Genomic DNA, 19,008 nt, shown 5'->3' with positions numbered 1-19,008 from the left:
TTTAAGATGTTGCTCCCTTAATAAGGCTGAGGGTGTACACGTCTAAATCCAGTTGATACTGTAGAACAGGTCATCAGCCTCCAAAGCCGATGCTAAATTCCAAAGATCTTCCACACAGAAAGCATCTTAGTTTCAGATCTTTTTTGGCATGTTCAACTGGTTATCTGAGAATGTAATATCCTACTAGTCACACACATTTATTCAAATTGCTCCTTACTGTAAGTACCCTAGAGCACAGCCTTCCCTGATCTTAAATGTTACAAACAATGCCTTAAAATTAACTCTTGCATTTATAGGGAGCCAGTGGATGCTACCCTGAATTGGGGAAATGTGCTTGAAGATTGCTGCCATTGTAGCCCCCTCTATTTATCCGGTTATTGTTACATTTCCAAAAGTGGCGAGATTGTCAGTTCCTAAATTTAAAAAGCCTGGACATCTTTGAAAATGGTTGGAGAGGTGTCAGTTTGCAGATTCTTAACTTCCCAAGATCTTCCCTTATTGGCCCTAAAGAACTTTTCATGAAATATGTGTTGGATATGTTGCATCTATCGGAAGATTCGTTACCTCCCCTCTGGGTATTCTGTTTGCCTTTCAAGAAAAGAGAGAACAGATGTCTTGATGGATGCATCTCCAGTGTCTATGCATAGTTTGGATTGAGCAGGTGCCTAAAGCAGTCGACTGAAGATGTGAAGGATCGCAGTACTTTGTTGATTTCTTATGTTTTTCAAGCAGATAAAAATCGAAGCTTATTCTTCAGAAACGGGGATCTCTCTGGGTTTTCCCAGAGCAGGAGATCTTTCCTGGCTTTTCTAAATGTTTGAGGACTAGATCTGGCAGCAGATATGCTTTTTTGGATAATAGGAGTGTTATGTTCCTGCTTGGACTCCAGAGAAGGTTCAGTAATATACTTTGCTGAAGTGGCTTTTGTCATTTGTTTGATCCCCCTCTCTGCCTTTTCTTTTGCAAGATGTATTTTCTTTGCCTGTTCGCTTGGGTGCTTCCTTTTCTCTGGTGGATTCTTCATCTTTATTGGGGGCTTGGTAGAGGAGCTTTTCATTTGAATGTAGGATTTCTATAACCTTGTCTTGTAGCATTGTTTCTAATTGTATTGCCCTGTTTTCCATCAGGCAATTGCTTGTGGTGATTGATTTAAAATGAATAAATAAAACGTTCAAAAAGCTTGTTACAAGTTGGGCAGTTTTTAATCCTCTCATGGGTGCATCTTGAATCGACGCCATTAAAGTAAGTTTCGGCTGGGCTTGCTGGACCTTTGGACTGACCTAGCTGCTTTTAGATTAGGTTACTATTCAGACTGGTTGAACAGGAAACGTGAGATGAAGGCCTTGTCATAGTTTGCACACTTCAGTCTTTCTTTTTTTTCAACTAATAACAGTTGGAATACTTCTCCCTTTATTCCCAAGGGACCGTTTTGACTACTCTCTCCAGATCCCAAAATGCTAGGTGAAAGTTAAGCAAGCCCTTAATTATTTGGGCCAAGCAAGGGTCTGTGAGGGAAATGGTAAAGTTGAAGGCTTCCATCCTGGATTGGCTCAAGCCTTATCAGGGAATGCTAGGAAGCAGTACCAGACTTGGTTGAGGCTGACTGTAATTGTGCAGTCTCTGCTTCCTCTGCCTGTTGTGGACATTACTGTTACTGCTACTACTATTTATCATTTCTAAAGTGCTACTAGACATTTTAGTTTAATTTCAACCTTGTTTCAATGTATCCGCCCCTGAGGCGACAGTTCAGTTCTCTGTAAACCGGTGCGATATGTATTCTATACAGGAACATCGGTATATAAAAATTAAAAATAAATACATAAATAACATGTAGTGCTGGACAGACAGCATTAGCAGGTGTGCTGCAGGTGCTTTCCAGGGCAGTTTCCTGCTGAGGGTCCAGCTAAGCGTTTTGGCTTACTTGTGTCAGTTCCTGTTTGGTCACTTCTGTAGTCTAGTCTTGAGTAATTCTCCCTGTATAATTGTTGTTTGAATCTTTTTCACCAGATGTTTTTTAATTGCCCTCTTATTAGGTCTTATGGTATTACTATAGACTGGCCCAGGGGACAGGGGAAGAGCGAAACTGGATCCCATGGGGATGCAGCTCTGAAATCTTGGCCAGATACAAGATTTCACAAATGTTTGTTTGTTTGTTTATTTAGAAACTTTTCTATACCGTCGCTAAGTTATATACCATCGCAACAGTTTACAAATAGGCACATAGACTAAGGTTAGTAAATCTAGGATATCGTACATTCTAATAGGTGCCAATAAAGTTCGGTTACAATTTCATAAATAAAATCATTATTTGAGTAATGTTGGTCAAGTCCAGGTATATTATTGAGTTACTATCTCTTTGAGATATTACTTCTTAAATGTAGAATTGAGTAAATTCATTCTCATCTGCATTACTCTGTACTTTCATTCTCTACCCTCCACACTCTTTAGTGAAGGCTTTTTTAATGAGCCATGTTTTTAAATTTTTCTTAAAAGTTTTGAGATTACTCTGTAATCTGAGTTCAGGGGGCATCGTGTTCCATAGTATGGGCCCAGCCAATGATAAAGCCCTTTCTCTCACTTGGGTTAATTTTGCTGACTTTACTGAAGGGATTGTTAGTAGTGCTTTGTTTGCTAAGCGGAGGTTTCTTTGTGGAACGTGTACTCGTAAGGCTGTGTTTAGCCAGTCTGCTTCTTTACCATATATTAGTTTGTGTATGGTGCATAAGGCTTTGTATTTTATCCTGTATTCGGTGGGCAACCAATGTAAGTCTGCTAGAGTTTGTTATATGGTCCCTCCTCTTTTTTCCTGTTAGTATTCCGGCTGCAGTATTTTGAAGAATCTGGAGTGGTCTTATCGATGTGCTTGGGAGTCCTAGTAAGAGTGCATTGCAGTAATCGGTGCTGGAAAAGATAAGTGTTTGCAATAATGTTCTGAAGTGGGCAGGTGTGAGTAATGGTTTCAATCTTCTGAGGACCATAAGTTTTGCGTAGCCTTCTCTTACTTTTATAGATATGTGTTGCTTCAGGTTGATTTCTGGGTCCATTATTACTCCCAGATTCCTTACTTTTTCGGCTAGCTCAATTTTTTGGTTATTTCTTAGGGTTATCGGTGTTTGAATGATTTCAGTATGTTTTCTCTCAAGGTGAAGGAATTCAGTTTTGTCAATGTTGATAACCAGTTCCATTTGGTTTAGTAGTTGTTTAATTATGTCTAGGTACATGTTGGCTAGACTTAATGTTTTTTCAATTGTGTCGTCTATTGGTAGAATTAATTGAATGTCGTCTGCGTAAATGTAATGTATTATCCCTAGGCCTGCCAGCAGATGACATAAGGGTAGCATATATATGTTAAAGAGGGTAACAGACAGCGCTGAACCCTGAGGTACTCCTGTTTCAAGTTTAAATTTTTCTGATAATGTGTTTTTTATCTGGACTTGAAAGAACCTGTTGTTTAGGTAGGATCTGAACCAGTTTATTGTTTTGTCACATAATCCAGTTTCTTCAAGTCTTTTTAGTAGTATTCTGTGGTTTACTGTATCAAAGGCTGCAGATAAGTCGAGCATTATAAGGATGTAATGTTTACTGTTATCAAAACCTCTTAGTATGTTGTCTGTTAGAGAGAGAAGTAATGTCTCAGTGCTGTAGTGTTTTCGGAAGCCGTGTTGTGACGGGTACAGTATATTATTGTCTAGGTGTTCAGCTAGCTGTTTCTGTACTGTTTTCTCTATTAATTTTGCTAATATTGGGAGGTTTGAGACTGGGCGGGTAGTTAGAGGATTAGTGGGTCACTGTTTTTCTTTTTGAGGATTGGTTTAATGATTGTCCCTTTTAGTGTATCTGGCATTAATCCTTCAGTTAGGGATAGGTTTATGATATTAGTTAGTGTTGGGGTTACTACATTGGTAATCTTTTTTATCTCAGTTGTTGGTATTGTATCGATTTTATGTGGAGCAGGGTTTATATTTTTTATTATTGATTCAACTTCTTGTTCTGATATTTCTATAAATGAGGACCATATGTTAACATCTCTCTTTTGCATTACGATTGCTTGTTTGCTGTTTTTTGGGAGTTTGTTTCTTAGGTTTAATATTTTGTCACTAAACAATTTAGCTAATTCATTACATTTTGATTCAGGAAGACTTTGAGGTGATTCTTGTTTGTCATTTGTGAGATTTGTTACTATGGAGAATAAGGTTCTTGGGTTATTGGCAAACTTTTCAATTTTATTGGAATAGTATTCTTTTTTAGTATTAAGGATCAGTTGTTTGTAGGAGGCTAGATGTTTCCTGAATTTGGTTAGGTTTTCAATTGTTTTGTGTTTTCTCCAGTTTTTTTTTCAAAATTTCTGAGCTTTCTTTTTGCATCTTTTTAACTATAGAGAAACTTCTGAGAAATCTTGGGCTTTACAATGAAACTGATATTAGAACAGGGGGAGGAGGGGGGCGGGAGGGAGGTAACCAGGGTCTTAGCTGTACAATCAGTAAACGCGAAAAATAATGAAGTACAAAAATATAGAATATATACAATAATAATACAAGGGGGGTGAGTTAAGTGGACGAGTTATGGGTCATAGGCGTGGAGAGCGATTGGGGGGGGGGGGGGGAGAGGGGAGGAGGCGGGACGGGCGTGGGAGTATAGGCATGGCAAGAAGGAGGGGGGGCTCATGCATAGGCTCGTGTGAACAGCCAATTCTTGAGATTGTCTGTCTGAATTTCTTAGGGCAAGTCTCGAGGCATAGCTGGGTGGGCATTGAGTTCCATAAGGAGGGTCCAGCTAGGGATAAGGTGCGTTGTTTGGTGGCCGTTAGTTGAAAGAGTTTGGGAGAAGGTGTGTGTATGGTTGCTGTATAGGGCGTTCTGGTAGGTCTGGAAGAGGAACGGATGTGTAAAAAGTCTGTGAACCAGAGCATGTCCGGATTGTGGATGGCTTTGTGTATATGCCCTTGGGGGATGGGTGGGGGGAATGATGCAGCCTGTCTGGGCAGTATATACCCTTGGGGGATGGGTGGGGGGAATGATGCAGCGTGTCTGGGCAGTATATACCCTTGGGGGATGGGTGGGGGAATGATGCAGCGTGTCTGGGCAGTATATACCCTTGGGGGATGGGTGGGGGAATGATGCAGCGTGCCTGGGCAGTATATACCCTTGGGGGATGGGTAGGGGGAATGATGCAGCGTGCCTGGGCAGTATATACCCTTGGGGGATGGGTGGGGGGAATGATGCAGTGTCTGGGCAGTATATACCCTTGGGGGATGGGTGGGGGGAATGATGCAGCGTGTCTGGGCAGTATATACCCTTGGGGGATGGGTGGGGGAATGAAGCAGCGTCTGGGCAGTATATACCCTTGGGGGATGGGTGGGGGAATGATGCAGCGTGTCTGGGCAGTATATACCCTTGGGGGATGGGTGGGGGAATGATGCAGCGTGTCTGGGCAGTATATACCCTTGGGGGATGGGTGGGGGGAATGATGCAGCGTGTCTGGGCAGTATATACCCTTGGGGGATGGGTGGGGGGAATGAAGCAGCGTCTGGGCAGTATATACCCTTGGGGGATGGGTGGGGGGAATGAAGCAGCATCTGGGCAGTATATACCCTTGGGGGATGGGTGGGGGGAATGATGCAGCGTCTGGGCAGTATATACCCTTGGGGGTGGTTAAGGATGAGCGGTTACAGTCCAGTTTGTCAGAAAGGTTTAGGTAGTATGGAACTGTCTACAGCCTCCCAGTGGCCAGGATGAGAATCGGAGAAGCCCCTCTGTGTCTTGCTGAGGCTAAGGAGCCTTTCATAAGCCTGGGTTTTTCAGGGCTCCTGCATAGCAGAGCTGGTGTCAGGTTACTTGGCCACCTAAATGTTTGTGTTTGATCCCTGTTGGCTTAAGAGAGAGGGAGCAGTGATAGCCCCTGGCTAGAAAGGCATTTGTTCCTGGGATTTAGATAAGCAGCAGGGGTCAGGGATGGTGAGCAGGAACAGCAAGGGGCCAGGACTGGATCCATAGGAGGAGCAGAACTGCAAAAAGGAGTAAGTGTGGGAATAAATGAAGCTGGGAGCTCAAGTTAAAAAAAAACAAACTGAGATTAAGCAAAGCAAGCTGTAAAGATGTGTTCTGCCCTGGCTGCGGTTTGCTAAGACTCGTTTATAGTAGTTTTGGCAGTGTCTGAATTGCAGAGCCTCTGTACACATGGCATCGCGGAGTGACAGACTGAGCGCATACCTGAAGCTCTACATCACTGGGGCCTGGCATCGCTGCCTGGTCCGGACTTGTTTTCCTGGCAGGCCTGCGCACTCCTGTTGACATTATTAAGCTGTAGCCTCACCTTTTCACTCTGGGATGTGCTGGGACAGCGCCTGCGAGTGCTCAGGAATCCACTCGGAGCCTTGGCCCTGGGGGGTTCAACAAGGCTGAGGCGGGAGGAGGTCTGCTCAGGCTCCTACACCTGGTGTCTCTCCTGGCAGCGCGCACACAGCCCTCAGAAGAAGTGAAGCAAAGCAGGGAGTGCTTGGGGCTCTGAACCTCCTTGTGAACACAGAAAGCTGCCTGTGAGGGCAAGGGCTGAGGTAACAGGGAAGTGCTCCTGTGTGCTGCCTCTTGCATTATCTGTATTAAGTCAGAATTAACTGTCACTTTATTTCTGCTGCTTGCATGGTGGCAGATTGGAAGGTTTGGCCACAGCTTGGGGTCCCGTGGCTACTGCAGTTTCACCCACTTGTTGGTCCCTCTTTCTCCTGTGATCTTTTCTTCAGTTTGATGCCAATGAACTAAGAAGTCGTTGCAGCTACAGTGCTGCAGTGAAAATGATTGCTCGTGCATTGAGCTCCTGCAGCCATGATATTTATTTTATTTATTTATTTATTATTTTTATTATACCGAGTTTCATGATAAGAATCACATCAACCCGGTTTACAATTAACATGTGTTATATTGGACAAGTCATGAGCTGGGCAATTTTCAAAGCTGTTTGCCCAGGTAGAAGGGCATGTGTGTAACTTGGCCACCCTTTAGCACGCAATGATATGCCAGCTCTTCCAGCATGCCTGCACATCCTCGGCTGTTTTTCTTCCTCCTCGGGGCTTCCAGCTCAATCAGGTTCGGGGCTGAGATCTGTCATTCCCCCTTTATATATCCCCCGTCCCGTCCGGGCAGAGACAGGTCCACGGCTGGACACCTTGGGCTCGGGCTCCTTCCAATTGTGGACCCTAAATCTGCCCACAAGATGACAGACTCTTCCCTTCCCCTCTTCTCCCAAAGGGCTGTGAGTGCTGACTCTGCATCCCCACCCCTGGCTGTCCAGGAATCAAACCCACACGCATTGTTTTCCAAAGTCAGCGAGTACTTATTTCCCATAGGAAAGTCCACATCTGTTTCATCTGAAAATCTGCTACAAGGCATGCGGGTAGAAAGCGCTCATCGACTTTACAGCCACACAAATGGGGCTGTATCCCCCCTGTGCCTCAGTTCTAATCCCAGCTTTGCCCCTGACTGTAGGATCTCAGGCAAGGCACTTCATGTACATATGCATGCATAGCGTGGTCCTGCTGCCTGTTGTAGCTCACGTGTGCGTGTTTGTGCATGCAGCTTAGTCCTGCTGCGTACTGGTGAGCAGTTTTCAAACCCGTTTCCAGCATTTTCTAAGCTGACTGAAATTGAAACCGATTTCCAAATGACTCTCATCCTGATAGAGCCTGACTATTAGAAGGCAAAGTACCACGAAGTTGTCTTGAGTTTCTGTGTTTTAAGGTATCATGGAGAGAAGAAAAGGCAGGGGCCTCCCAGATCCCTGCACCTGCCCATGATGTGCAGGGGCTCCGTAGATTCTCATAAGCAATCCCAAGCGAGCCGTGCGCACCATCAGCTCATTGCTGTCTAACCTCCTCCCAGCTGCAGCTCTCTAGCTCCTGCACCCCACGCCCCATGAGCAAGCACAATGGAATTGGCACTCCAGGGCCACCCTGCTATCTACTGTTTCAGCACTGAAGCTGCTTTCACAGTCCCAGAGGTGTCACTTCCCTAATCATGTGCATTGTCCATTTAAGTTTAGCGAGATGCGATCTGTGCGAAGCATGGGGAGACCTTTCCTCAGAGCTGCTTAATAATAAATAACAAATTAAAAACAAATGCCCAGTTGAGATTCATCCACTTTTGAGTATATACTCATATAATTTCCCATATAACCTTGAACACCAATTCTCCAAGGACAAGCAGGATGGTAGTCCTCATACGTGGGTGACATCAGATGGAGCCCCAATGCGGAAAATTTATGTCAAAAGTTTCTAGAAATTTGACTAGGCACACTGAGTATGCCCAGCATGCCCTATACCACACGGGGTCTCTCTCCAGTCTCTCTTTTCCCGTGAAGCTGTAAGCCTCGCAGTGTGAGTGAGCTCACTTTGCCTGTTTTTGGCCTTGTGGAAAACTTTTTTTTCTTGTTTTTTGCGGTTTTTCCTTGTTCTGTCGCCAGGGATAAGTTTCCTTTTGTGCTCTATTTCTGGTGATGGCGGTGCACTGGTGCCCACTGACCATTGACACCCCGCCACCATTACCTTTGGTTCATGCCCTTTTTGTTTTGTCTGTCATGGCCATGTCCGGTTTTTGGCAGTGCCCCTGACGTCCAAGGATTATGTCCATCACTGATCTACATGAGAGATGTCCTCTGCCTGGGGGCATCACATGATATCTGGGTTATGTGTCCAGATGACCTCGAAAGGACGTCTGCTTTGACTCAGCAAGATGATACAGCTCTTTGGGTCGAAGAAGTCTGAGCCATCGGTGGCATCAGCATAAACAGACCAAGGAGCCACACCGATGGAAACCAGAGCCATCAACATCCAGCGGGACAGTCAATGCTGCTGATGGACAGGGGTGCTGGAGATCGACCATCATCAGTCTCCTCTGGGCTGATGACGTCTGGTTCCTTGTCATCGGCCTTGGCACCAGAGAAGGACCGGGCTGAGTATTAAGGAAAGCTGAAGAAGCATTGGCATCGGTCCTGTCAATGAAAAGTGCCAGTCACTGGGATGCACCGGCTTTCGCCATGATGCCCCGAAGCGACCCCGCAGCAAGGAGTATCAATCCTCTATTGGTGCCATCGGTCCTGATGCCAGTCAACGATCCACCTCGAGGGTTCAAAGAGGATCTGGCCACCCTCCTTCCTCCCAGTCAATGTTGGCATCAGCAACGTTCTAGGAGGGGTTGGTGCACAGAGTCCAGCTAGTGGTGGACCGGGCACGCTGCAGGGCTTCAGTTCTGTTGCATTGATGGTACTGGACCTGGTGCTACCCATTCTCTTACCGCTTCTGCAGAAGCTTAATGAGCTCATCAGTATGTTACCAACCCAGCTATTGCGGTTCCCAGAACAGCATCGGTGTCCGGCGAAGCATAGAGACCTCCCCTTACCGATACAGTGGCCGTTGCTGGTTCCTCCGAGGAAGCTCCATAGAGGCTAAAGAGACGCTGAGGCTGCCACCCCCCCTGCCCAGTTCTACCAATGCCTGCACCTCTGAACGAAGGCCGAGCACTTAGGGACCCTCCTCTCTTGCTTACAGTGAGGATGAGGAACTCTACGACTCCTGGGGGGATGATGTTTCGAAGTCCTTTAAAGGCTCTGAGGCTGTCCCTTCAGACCCTTTTCCTCCAGAGGAGCGAAGGAAGTCTCCACCTAAGGATTTAACCTTTGCAGCTTTTGTGAGGGTGATGCCAGAAGCCATCCTTTTTCAGTTATTAACGGAGGAAGATGCCAGGCACAAAATGCTTGAGATCTCCTAAAGAGATCATGATGGTCCCGGTACATGAGAACCTTAAGGAGTTGCTGCTGAGAATATGGGAACACTCCCTTCAGTGTTTCCCATTAATAAAAAGGCAGATGGGATTTAACTCATCCAGAAAGCTACCGGATTCGATAAGCATCAGCTGCCTCACCAGTCGGTGGTGGTCAAATCTGCCCTCAAGAGGGCCAAGCACTCTGACTCATTCCTCTGCACCTCCAGGGAAGGACCATAGAGCGATGGACGCTCTTGGGAGGAAAGTGTTTCAAGGCGCCATGCTCATTGCCCACATTGCTGCCTATCAACTCTACATGAGTCTGTACTCCTGGAAGCAAGTGCAGGAGGTGACTGAGCAGCTGCCTCAACAGCAGGAGGGCACCCTTATGTCGCTGGTGCATAAGGGCCTGACGTGTGGAAAATACAAGGTCTGTGCAACCTACAATGTTTTCAAAATGGCATTGAGAGTCTCTGCCATGTACTGGAGAGAATCTGTTCAGAGATAAAGTGAGGGACGCTGTGACCCAACTTCGGGACTGCCATGAAACCCTCCAACTCTCTGCCAGTACTCTGGACCCATCCTCTTTTTTTTAGGAGGCCGGCGTGACTGGGGCCAAGGAAGTCTTTATTTTGCCAAAAGAAGTACTATTCTCTGCACCCTCTCTCCCGTCAACACCATTAGGGCTCCTGCGGCCGTCCAGGCAGCAGAGAGCCCCAAATCCCCAGACAGCTCCTCAGTCAACTCCGGGGATGGAGATTTGACTGAGTTGTAGGGAGCATATGCCAGTTGCCCATACCCAGGATGATACACCTTCCAATTGGAGGATGACTATTGTTCTTTGCGACCAGTCATCCAGTTTAACCTCGGACCAGTGGGGTCTGCCATCATCTGTCAGGGGTACCAAGAATCTATATTGGGTGTCCACCAAATTGCCCTCCATGACTGTTTTGGGGGCTGGTAGTGCATCAGGAGGTACTACTAATGGAGCTCTCCTCCATTTTAACAGCCAGAGCGATCGAGCCCATACCACCAGGTCAAAGAGGGCAGGGATTCTACTCCAGGTACTTCCTGATTCCAAAGAGAATAGGAAAACTCCGCCCCATCCTAGAGAAGTTAAAGATGACTTCCCTGGGCACCTTGATCCCCCTTTTGCAAAAAGGGGACTAGCTATGCTCCCTCAACCTAAAGGATGCATATTCATATTGAGATCTTCCCCGTTCACAGGAAGTATCTCTGATTTGTGGTGGGAAAACAGCACTTCCAATACCGGGTGTTGCCATTCAGGCTTTGGTCATCCCTGAAGTCTTCACAAAATATCTGGCCATGGTGGCAGTGCACCTCTGCAGGCTGGGAGGGCATGTTTTCCCATATGTGGACGATTGGCTGATCGAGCACGTCTCAGGCAGGGGCCTCCAGGTCAATGTGCTTGACAATCTGTGTTTTGGAGACACCAGAGTTCATTCTCAACTACCCAAAGGCCTATCTCAGTCTGTCACTTCAAATGGACTTCATAGGAGGCCTGCTAGACATGGCTCAGACCAAGGCCTTCCTACCTCGATAGAGGGCTGTCATCTTGATGACCATCGTGGCAGAGATCCAACAGAGCCAGCAGGTGTTAACCTAGCACATGTTGAGACTGTTGGACCATATGACTGCAACCGTCCATGTCACTCCCTTAGCACGTTTATATATGCGCAGAGCCTAATGGGCCCTGAGGTCGCAGTGGCACCAGGCTACTCAGAGCTTCCAGGATTGTATCCAAATCACCCCGTCTCTCTGAGACTTATTGTCCTGGTGGCAAGTACTTTCAAATCTGGAATGGGGGATCTTTTCAAAGTCCCTCCTACCCAAATTGTTCTAACCTGGGGTATGGAGAGCTCATATAGATGGGCTCAGCACTCGGGGTCTCTGGTCTGCTGAGGAACGCTCTTGTCAAATCAACTTCCTAGAGCTTTGGGCGATCAGGTACGTGCTGTGGACTTTCAGAGATCGGCTGCCCAACAAAGTTGTCCTGATCCACGCCAACAACCAAGTAGCTATGTGGTATGTCAACAAGCAGGGAGGCACAGGATAGTACCTCCTGTGTCAGAAAGCAGTCCAGATCTGGTTATGGGCCCTGTCCCACGGGATGGTGCTCAGGGCCATGTACCTGGCTGGGACAGAGAATGTGGTAGCAGACAGGCTGAGTTGAGCCTTCAGACCCCACAAGTGGTCCCTGGACCAGGGAGTAGCGAATCAGATATTCCACCTCTGGGAGAGCCTGGACGTAGATCTGTTCACATCCCCCTGCAACAGGAAGATGCCTCTGTTCTGCTTCTGTACAGGTCAGACGGCAGATCAGCCTCTGACGCCTTGCCAGTCATTAGGCAAGGGTCTTCTGTATGCATATGCTAGAATTCCCTTCATGGTAAAGACTCTCTTAAAGCTTTGTGAGGACAGGGGGACTATGATCCTCATAGCCACTTATTGGTTGAGATAGGTCTGGTTTCCACTCCTATGGGAGTTGTCCATCTGAGACCAATCAGTCTGGGGACTTCCCTAGATCTCTTCATGCAAGATCAGGGCAGGCTGCAGCATCCAACTTCCAGGCCCTGTCAGTTACAGCTTGGAATTTGAGAGGTTAATCTGCAGCCGCTTGATCTTTCAGAGGATGTGTCTCGGGTCCTGTGCTGACTTCTAGAAAGCTTTCCACTAGAAAGTCCTATGGACTGAAATGCTGGAGGTTTTCCGTATGGTGTGAGCAGAAGGCCCTAGATCTGTTCTCCTGCCCCACACAAAAACTGTTTGACTGCTTCCTACACCTAGCAGAAGCTGGCTTAAAGACCAACTCAGTTAGAGTTTATTTCAGCGCAGTTGGCACATACCACCAAGGTGTAGATGGTACGCCTATCTCTGTGCAGCCTATAGTTGTATGTGTGGCCTGCTTCAATTGAAGCCTCACACTGTGTCTTGGGATCTCAACATGGTGCTGGCTCAGCTAATGAAAGCTCCTTTCGAGCTTCTGCGCACCTGTGAACTGAAGTACCTGACCTAGAAGGTCTCATTTTTGGTGGCAGTCACTTCGGCGCACTGGGTCAGGAAACTCCAGGCTTTAGTGACTTATCTACCTTATACTAAGTTTTATCATGACAGGATGGTCTTGCGTACGCACCCTAAGTTCCTGCTTAAGGTAGTGATGCGTTTCCATCTTAACTAGTCTGTCATGGGGAATAAAGAAAAGAGGATTTATATTCAGACAACAACCAACAAGGACTGAATTGCACAGGCTGGGTAAACAAATAAGCGTGGGAGTAGCTTGCTTATTGCAGCAGTTACTACCCCTAACCAATTAGGCTTGATATTTCACTTTTATGCAGGTCCAGCACTGCTCTCTACATTAATGGTGGGGGTGGAAGGTAACTAGAACCAAAAAGTTACTAATAAGGGCCAAGAGTAACAGATAAGTATGAGAAAAAAAAAGTGTGAAAGCTTGCTGGGCAGACTGGATGGGCTGTTTGGTCTTCTTCTGCCATCATTTCTATGTTTCTATGTCCTGCTGATATTCTTTCCCAGGCCCCATTCGCATCAAGGCGAATGAGCACTGCATAGTTTGAACTTGCAAGCAAGCCTTAGCCTTCTATCTGGCATGGACAGAAGTCCATAGACAGTCCACCCAACTTTTTATTTCTTTTGACAAGAATAGATTGGGCGTTGCCATTGCCAGACAGACACTATCCAATTGGCTAGCAGATTGCATCTCCTTCTGTTTACCCAGGCAGGACTGCATCTTGGGGGTCATGTCAAGGCTCATTCTGTGAAATCTATGGCAGCGTCAGTGGCCCACTTGCGAACAGTTCCCATGGATGAGATCTTCAAGGCTACGACATGGAGTTCTCTCAAGACATTCACATCTCTTTACTGTCTGGATAAGGATGGCCAATGCGATAGTAGGTCTGGCCAGTCTGTCCTCCAGAACCTTTTTGAGGTGTAGAACCCAACTCTTCCACCTAGGGCCTGTTTGGGTTCAGGCTGTCTCCCCCTCTGTTACAAACAGCACCATTGTTGTGCCCATCAACACAACAATGGTGTCTCTTGGTGCCCTATTGTGTTGGGGAGCAACCGTAGCTAGGGATTCACCCATGTGTGAGGAATACCTTCCTGCTTGTCCTCAGAGAAAGCAAAGTTGCTTACCTGTAACAAGTGTTCTCTTAGGACAGCAGGATATTAGTCCTCATGAAACCTGCCCATCAGCCCGTGGAGTTGGGTTTTTCCTATTTTTTATTTTATTCACAATTGTATGTTACAAGACTAGAGAGGGACCCCATGTGGATGTGTGGTATAGGGTATACTGGGCATGCTTAGTCATAAGAACATAAGAAATTGCCATGCTGGGTCAGACCAAGGGTCCATCAAGCCCAGCATCCTGTTTCCAACAGTGTCCAATCCAGGCCATAAGAACCTGGCAATTATCCAAACACCAAGAAGATCCCATGCTACTGATGCAATTAATAGCAGTGGCTATTCTCTAAGTCAACTTGATTAATAGCAGTTAATAGACTTCTCCTCCAAGAACTTATCCAAACCTTTTTTAAATCCAGCTACACTAACTGCACTAACCACCTCCTCTGGCAAGAAATTCCAGAGCTTAATTGTGCGTTGAGTGAAAGAATTTTCTCCGATTAGTCTTAAATGTGCTACTTGCTAATTTCATGGAGTGTCCCCTAGTCTTTCTATTATCCAAAAGTGTAAATAACCGATTCACATCTACTGGTTCAAGACCTCTCATGATCTTAAAAGACCTCTATCATATCCCCCCTCAGCCGCCTCTTCTCCAAGCTGAACAGCCCTAACCTTTTCAGCCTTTCCTCATAGGGAAGCTGTTCCATCCCCTTTATCATTTTGGTAGCCCTTCTCTGTACCTCCTCCATCGCAATTATATCTTTTTTGAGATGCGGTGACCAGAACTGTACACAGTATTCAAGGTGCGGTCTCACCATGGAGCGATACAGAGGCATTATGACATTTTCCGTTCTATTAACCATTCCCTTCCTAATAATTCCTAACATTCTGTTTGCTTTTTTGACTGCTGCAGTACACTGAGCCGACGATTTTAAAGTATTATCCACTATGATGCCTAGATCTTTTTCCTGGGTGGTAGCTCCTAATATGGAACCTAACATCGTGTAATTATAGCCTGGGTTATTTTTCCCTATGTGCAACACCTTGCACTTGTCCACATTAAATTTCATCTGCCATTTGGATGCCCAATCTTCCAATCTCGCAAGGTCTTCCTGCAATTTATCACAATCCACTTGTGATTTAACTACTCTGAACAATTTTGTGTCATCTGCAAATTTGATTACCCCACTCATCGTATTCCTTTCCAGATCATTTATATATATATATATAGAAACTTTGACATAAGTTTTCCACATCGGGGCTTTATCTGATGATGTCGCCCAGGTGTCTTTGGAGAGCACCTGTTACAGGTGAGCAACTCTGCTTTCTCCTCTGACCCCTCGACCCTTTTCCTAGAACCGCCCTCCACGTTTCTCCTAATCATGCCCAGAATCTGCAAATGGGATGGCTGCTACCAGTTCTGCTGGGATGTCACCTCAGGGCTTGCCATCTTTGCTTCTTATACAACCTGTATTTTAAGCCAACATCCAGACCCCCTTCTAGGACTTAGTGCCAAGTTTTGTAATATTCCCCCACAGCCCCCAGGGTTAGTGAAATTGCTTTAAGCTGCCCCCATGCTTATTGAAGTTTGGGTGCTAAGTGTGAGATCCAATGCAGTCCTCTTCCCCCCCTTCCCCTGGTTTGGGGCTTTTCCATAGGTGCACAGATGTGTAAGGAGCGTGAGTGTTTAATTGCTGGCATGTGAACGCACTTTCTTGCCCCGGGAGCCGTGTGTGCAGGGTGACGTCAGTGCCGCGTTGTGCTGTGCCAGCCCCTCCGCCCCATGAACGCTCCCATTGTTCTGGGCTTCACTTGCGGCCTGTGCTGCTGGCGCTGTTTACTTGGGATGGGTTGATGTCAGCTCACGTCCTTGGTTTCAGATTCCGTGTGTTGGTTTTTTTTTAAGAAGTCTGGATTAGCTTTAATGCTCTAGAGAATAAACATTCGTTGAAGGGGCAGTGCTGCACAGAAGGAGGCTTGGCCTCTGGCAGTATTTTGCTTGTTCTTTCATTCTGGAGTCTCCAGTTTTTCCCGGTAGGATTCTGGTACCATTTGAGCAGCAGTAAAATGTAAGTGCAGACTCCATGTCAGCGTGGGCCTGGTCCCTATCCTGGACTCCCATTCTGATAGATAAAACCCAGAGCAGCGTCCAGAACCAATTCACCCTTGCAAGGAGAAGAAGAGGGAAATATTAAATATCTCCAGACTTTTTCATTATTTTGAGGGCTCTGAATCATAGAATAAAGCGTTTTCAGAAAGTGAACAATATGGGCCTGGCAAGTATAAATGAAACCTAAGTACATGAATCAGAAAATATTTAACAAAAGCTGAAGTCTTTCTCCTGACTTTTGAGTGTCCTTGTTTCCTTTTGTGCTGTCTCTGGTCATCTGCCATTCTGCCTCCTTATTACTTGTCTACATGTCTGCACACAGCTCTGGTGTATTATGACCTGTCCGTGGCTGTTGGTATTTGACAGTATGGTGACTTTATTTCATCTTTCTATCCACACAAACGTACGTAAAGCATGCTGCTATTTTATGTAAATGTTCTGGCTTCCACATCTGAGCCAAAGGTTAGTTCTTGCTGTATGTGCCAGCCTAGCACTTTGTGACAGTGTTACCCGGCGGCAGGTGCCAGATTGACATGACGCTTGTTAAAATGGAGGAAATAATAGATGGGCAAGGGCGATTGATGTCCGTAAATTGACCTGGGTGCCTCAAACCCATCCGACTACTTGCAGAGGAAAAATGGAGCTGGCGTGGGCAACTTGTTTTTCCTTGGTCAGCCTGCTCGCTGCATTTGTCACTCTGTGGATGGCAAAAGGATCCAGAACCCACGCTCGTTCTGTGGTCTCTTCGTTTTGTTTGCCTTCAGGGCTCGGGGAGTGATCAAACAGTCCCCGACTAGTTGAAAGCTGCGTGTCCTAGCCGCTCTTTGAGCCATTGCCCTGTTTTGGTTCAGTAGCCGCTTTCTTGATACGATTGCCAGGCTTGGTAGCTGCTCTCTCCTTTCTAATGAGTCTGCTTTGTTTTTTCTCCTCCCTGCAGAGCGATCCTCGCATAGACCTATACTGCAGGCAGGACTCCCAGCCAACGCCTCCACTGTCGTGGGGGGAGATGTGGAGTTTGTCTGCAAAGTGTACAGCGATGCCCAGCCGCACATCCAGTGGTTGAAGCACGTCGAGAGAAACGGGAGCAAGTTCGGCCCCGATGGCCTCCCGTACCTGAAGGTGCTAAAGGTGAGAGGCCCTGCAATCTCCTCACACTATCTGTTGCTTGGGACTTCTATATTTTATAGCTAACTTGACCTTAGTAGTGTCCAGATGATCCAGCCCTGGGATTGATGGCCTTGGCTGACTTTACAGGAAGTCTCTCCACCAGTGCCCCATCAGGCAGCCACATGACGAAGCTGCTTGTGTCCCCCGGGTTTTCTTTAAGCGCTCGCTGTTAAGTCATGGAAGAACTGTTCTCCATTACCTTCTATTCAAACTGAAGGCTATGGAGAGCCAGAGCAATCAAACTAAAGGGGATATTTACTAAGCTACAAAAGGGCTCTGACGTGCGTTTAACAGCGTTTATCCCGCAATATCGCTCGCAGCTTTTACAGAAACCTGCCCCATTACACTTAGCTCCTTTGCATGCATTTGCATGTATAAAAGCACATACATCATGCAAAGCAGCTAATGCATAATAAATGTTAAGTAAATAAAGTAACATGGCTGACTCAGATGATGCTCCTGCACTAGAATTAAAGCACTCACCCCGGGGCCACTCTTTGAGGCAACCCTGCAATGAAAAGCCAAAAAAACCCAACCCAAAATAAAAGCAATTGTATGGCGATCCCCTGCCCCTCCAGGCAAAAGCCCCCCCCCCAACCCACAAAAATTGCACTGGTGGGCTAGTGCCGCCCCAGAGCTTTAAAATGCTCCTTGCTGGTGAGTGGGGGGCCCGGGGTGCCCCTGGCCGTCTTCCAAAGTGGCAACGACTGGCCTTAGCCCAGGCCCTCGCTCACCACCAGGGAGCATTTTAAAGGTATGGAGGGGGTGGGGTGCCCATAGGTGGTTTTTATGGGAGGGGTAGGGTCTTGCACATTTACTGTTCTGTTTTTTATTTATTTATTTATTTTCAGGCCACCTGGTGGCCTTTTTATAATCGGGTGGGGGTTGTGTTGGGCTCCATGGCCCTTTAAAGCAAGGGTGGACGCGAGTAGTGGGCCGCCTTCCTGCGTTTAGGAGGCTCCAATTGCATTCTTTTGTATCCCGGACTTTTCCCAAGATACCAAAAAACTCTGCGATATTTGTCAGGCAGGGGAAGATATCTTGGGACTGCCCTTCCACGATGAAAAATGATAAAGCTCTAAAGTTTTCCATCCCGGAGGATCCCAGTGCGTGCTAGGGACCCTCTTAGGCTGATCCCTGAATTAATCTCTAATGGTTTTTGTTTGAAATGTATTTTTGACCATTGAATCTTCTGTCCCTCCACCCTCAGTAGGGTTTTTAAAATGACTCCTCTTGAAAAAATAGGCTGTGCCCCCTAGATTAGGGAGAGGAAGGTCTGTCTGAACCTGTGAAAACCGAAAGGCTTCTGAGCTCAACCAGAAGAGCATTAAGTGCCACTAAGGACCACAACTGAGGGCCATCCTATTTATACCAAGCTTGGCGTTTCCCCCAAAGCGCACATCCTTCCATGTCATGGCAGAGAAATCGCTGCACACGGGGTTAATTTTCCTCATTTATACAAGGAGACTTTGCATTGTTAAAGCAAAGTCCTCAGTAACTCCCCTAAAATGTAGAAGTGCGTTCCCGTGTGCAGCCTTCTGCTGTTTATTGGAAGAGACCCGAAACCATGTCCATGTCGATCAGCGTTCCTAGAAAATCTGCGCATTTCCCAAAATAGTTTTGCTGCTGCTCAGTGTAATTCTGTAGTCTTCAGCAAGTTTTAATATATGCATTGTTAGTATTAGAGAATGGGCGGTGCTTTCTGTCCCGTATCACCTGATGCTGGAAGCTGCCCTCCTGGCCCATTTAACTCAGCTGTCAAAGTGGGGTGGGGGCCAGACCTGCTGTACTGCAAGCCACCCTCAGGAATTTTCAGGG

At 46.6% G+C, this 19,008-nt stretch overlaps 1 protein-coding gene across 16 annotated transcripts in view; it reads left to right on the top strand.

The window, feature by feature from the left end:
* FGFR2 (fibroblast growth factor receptor 2) overlaps positions 1-19,008 on the top strand; it is a 257,267-nt gene that overhangs the window by 158,135 nt on the left and 80,124 nt on the right. For all 16 annotated transcript variants that reach the window (XM_029610550.1, XM_029610554.1, XM_029610553.1 and 13 more), the window contains one exon: positions 16,961-17,151. In XM_029610550.1, coding sequence (XP_029466410.1) covers positions 16,961-17,151 — 191 coding nt within the window. The remainder of the gene's footprint in view (positions 1-16,960; positions 17,152-19,008) is intronic.

The sequence above is a fragment of the Rhinatrema bivittatum genome, chromosome 7 (genome assembly GCF_901001135.1).
Source record: "Rhinatrema bivittatum chromosome 7, aRhiBiv1.1, whole genome shotgun sequence".
In the NCBI taxonomy this organism is placed as follows: Eukaryota; Metazoa; Chordata; class Amphibia; order Gymnophiona; family Rhinatrematidae; genus Rhinatrema; species Rhinatrema bivittatum.
Note: the sequence above shows the minus strand (reverse complement) of the source record. Positions and strands in the feature narration are given on the sequence as shown.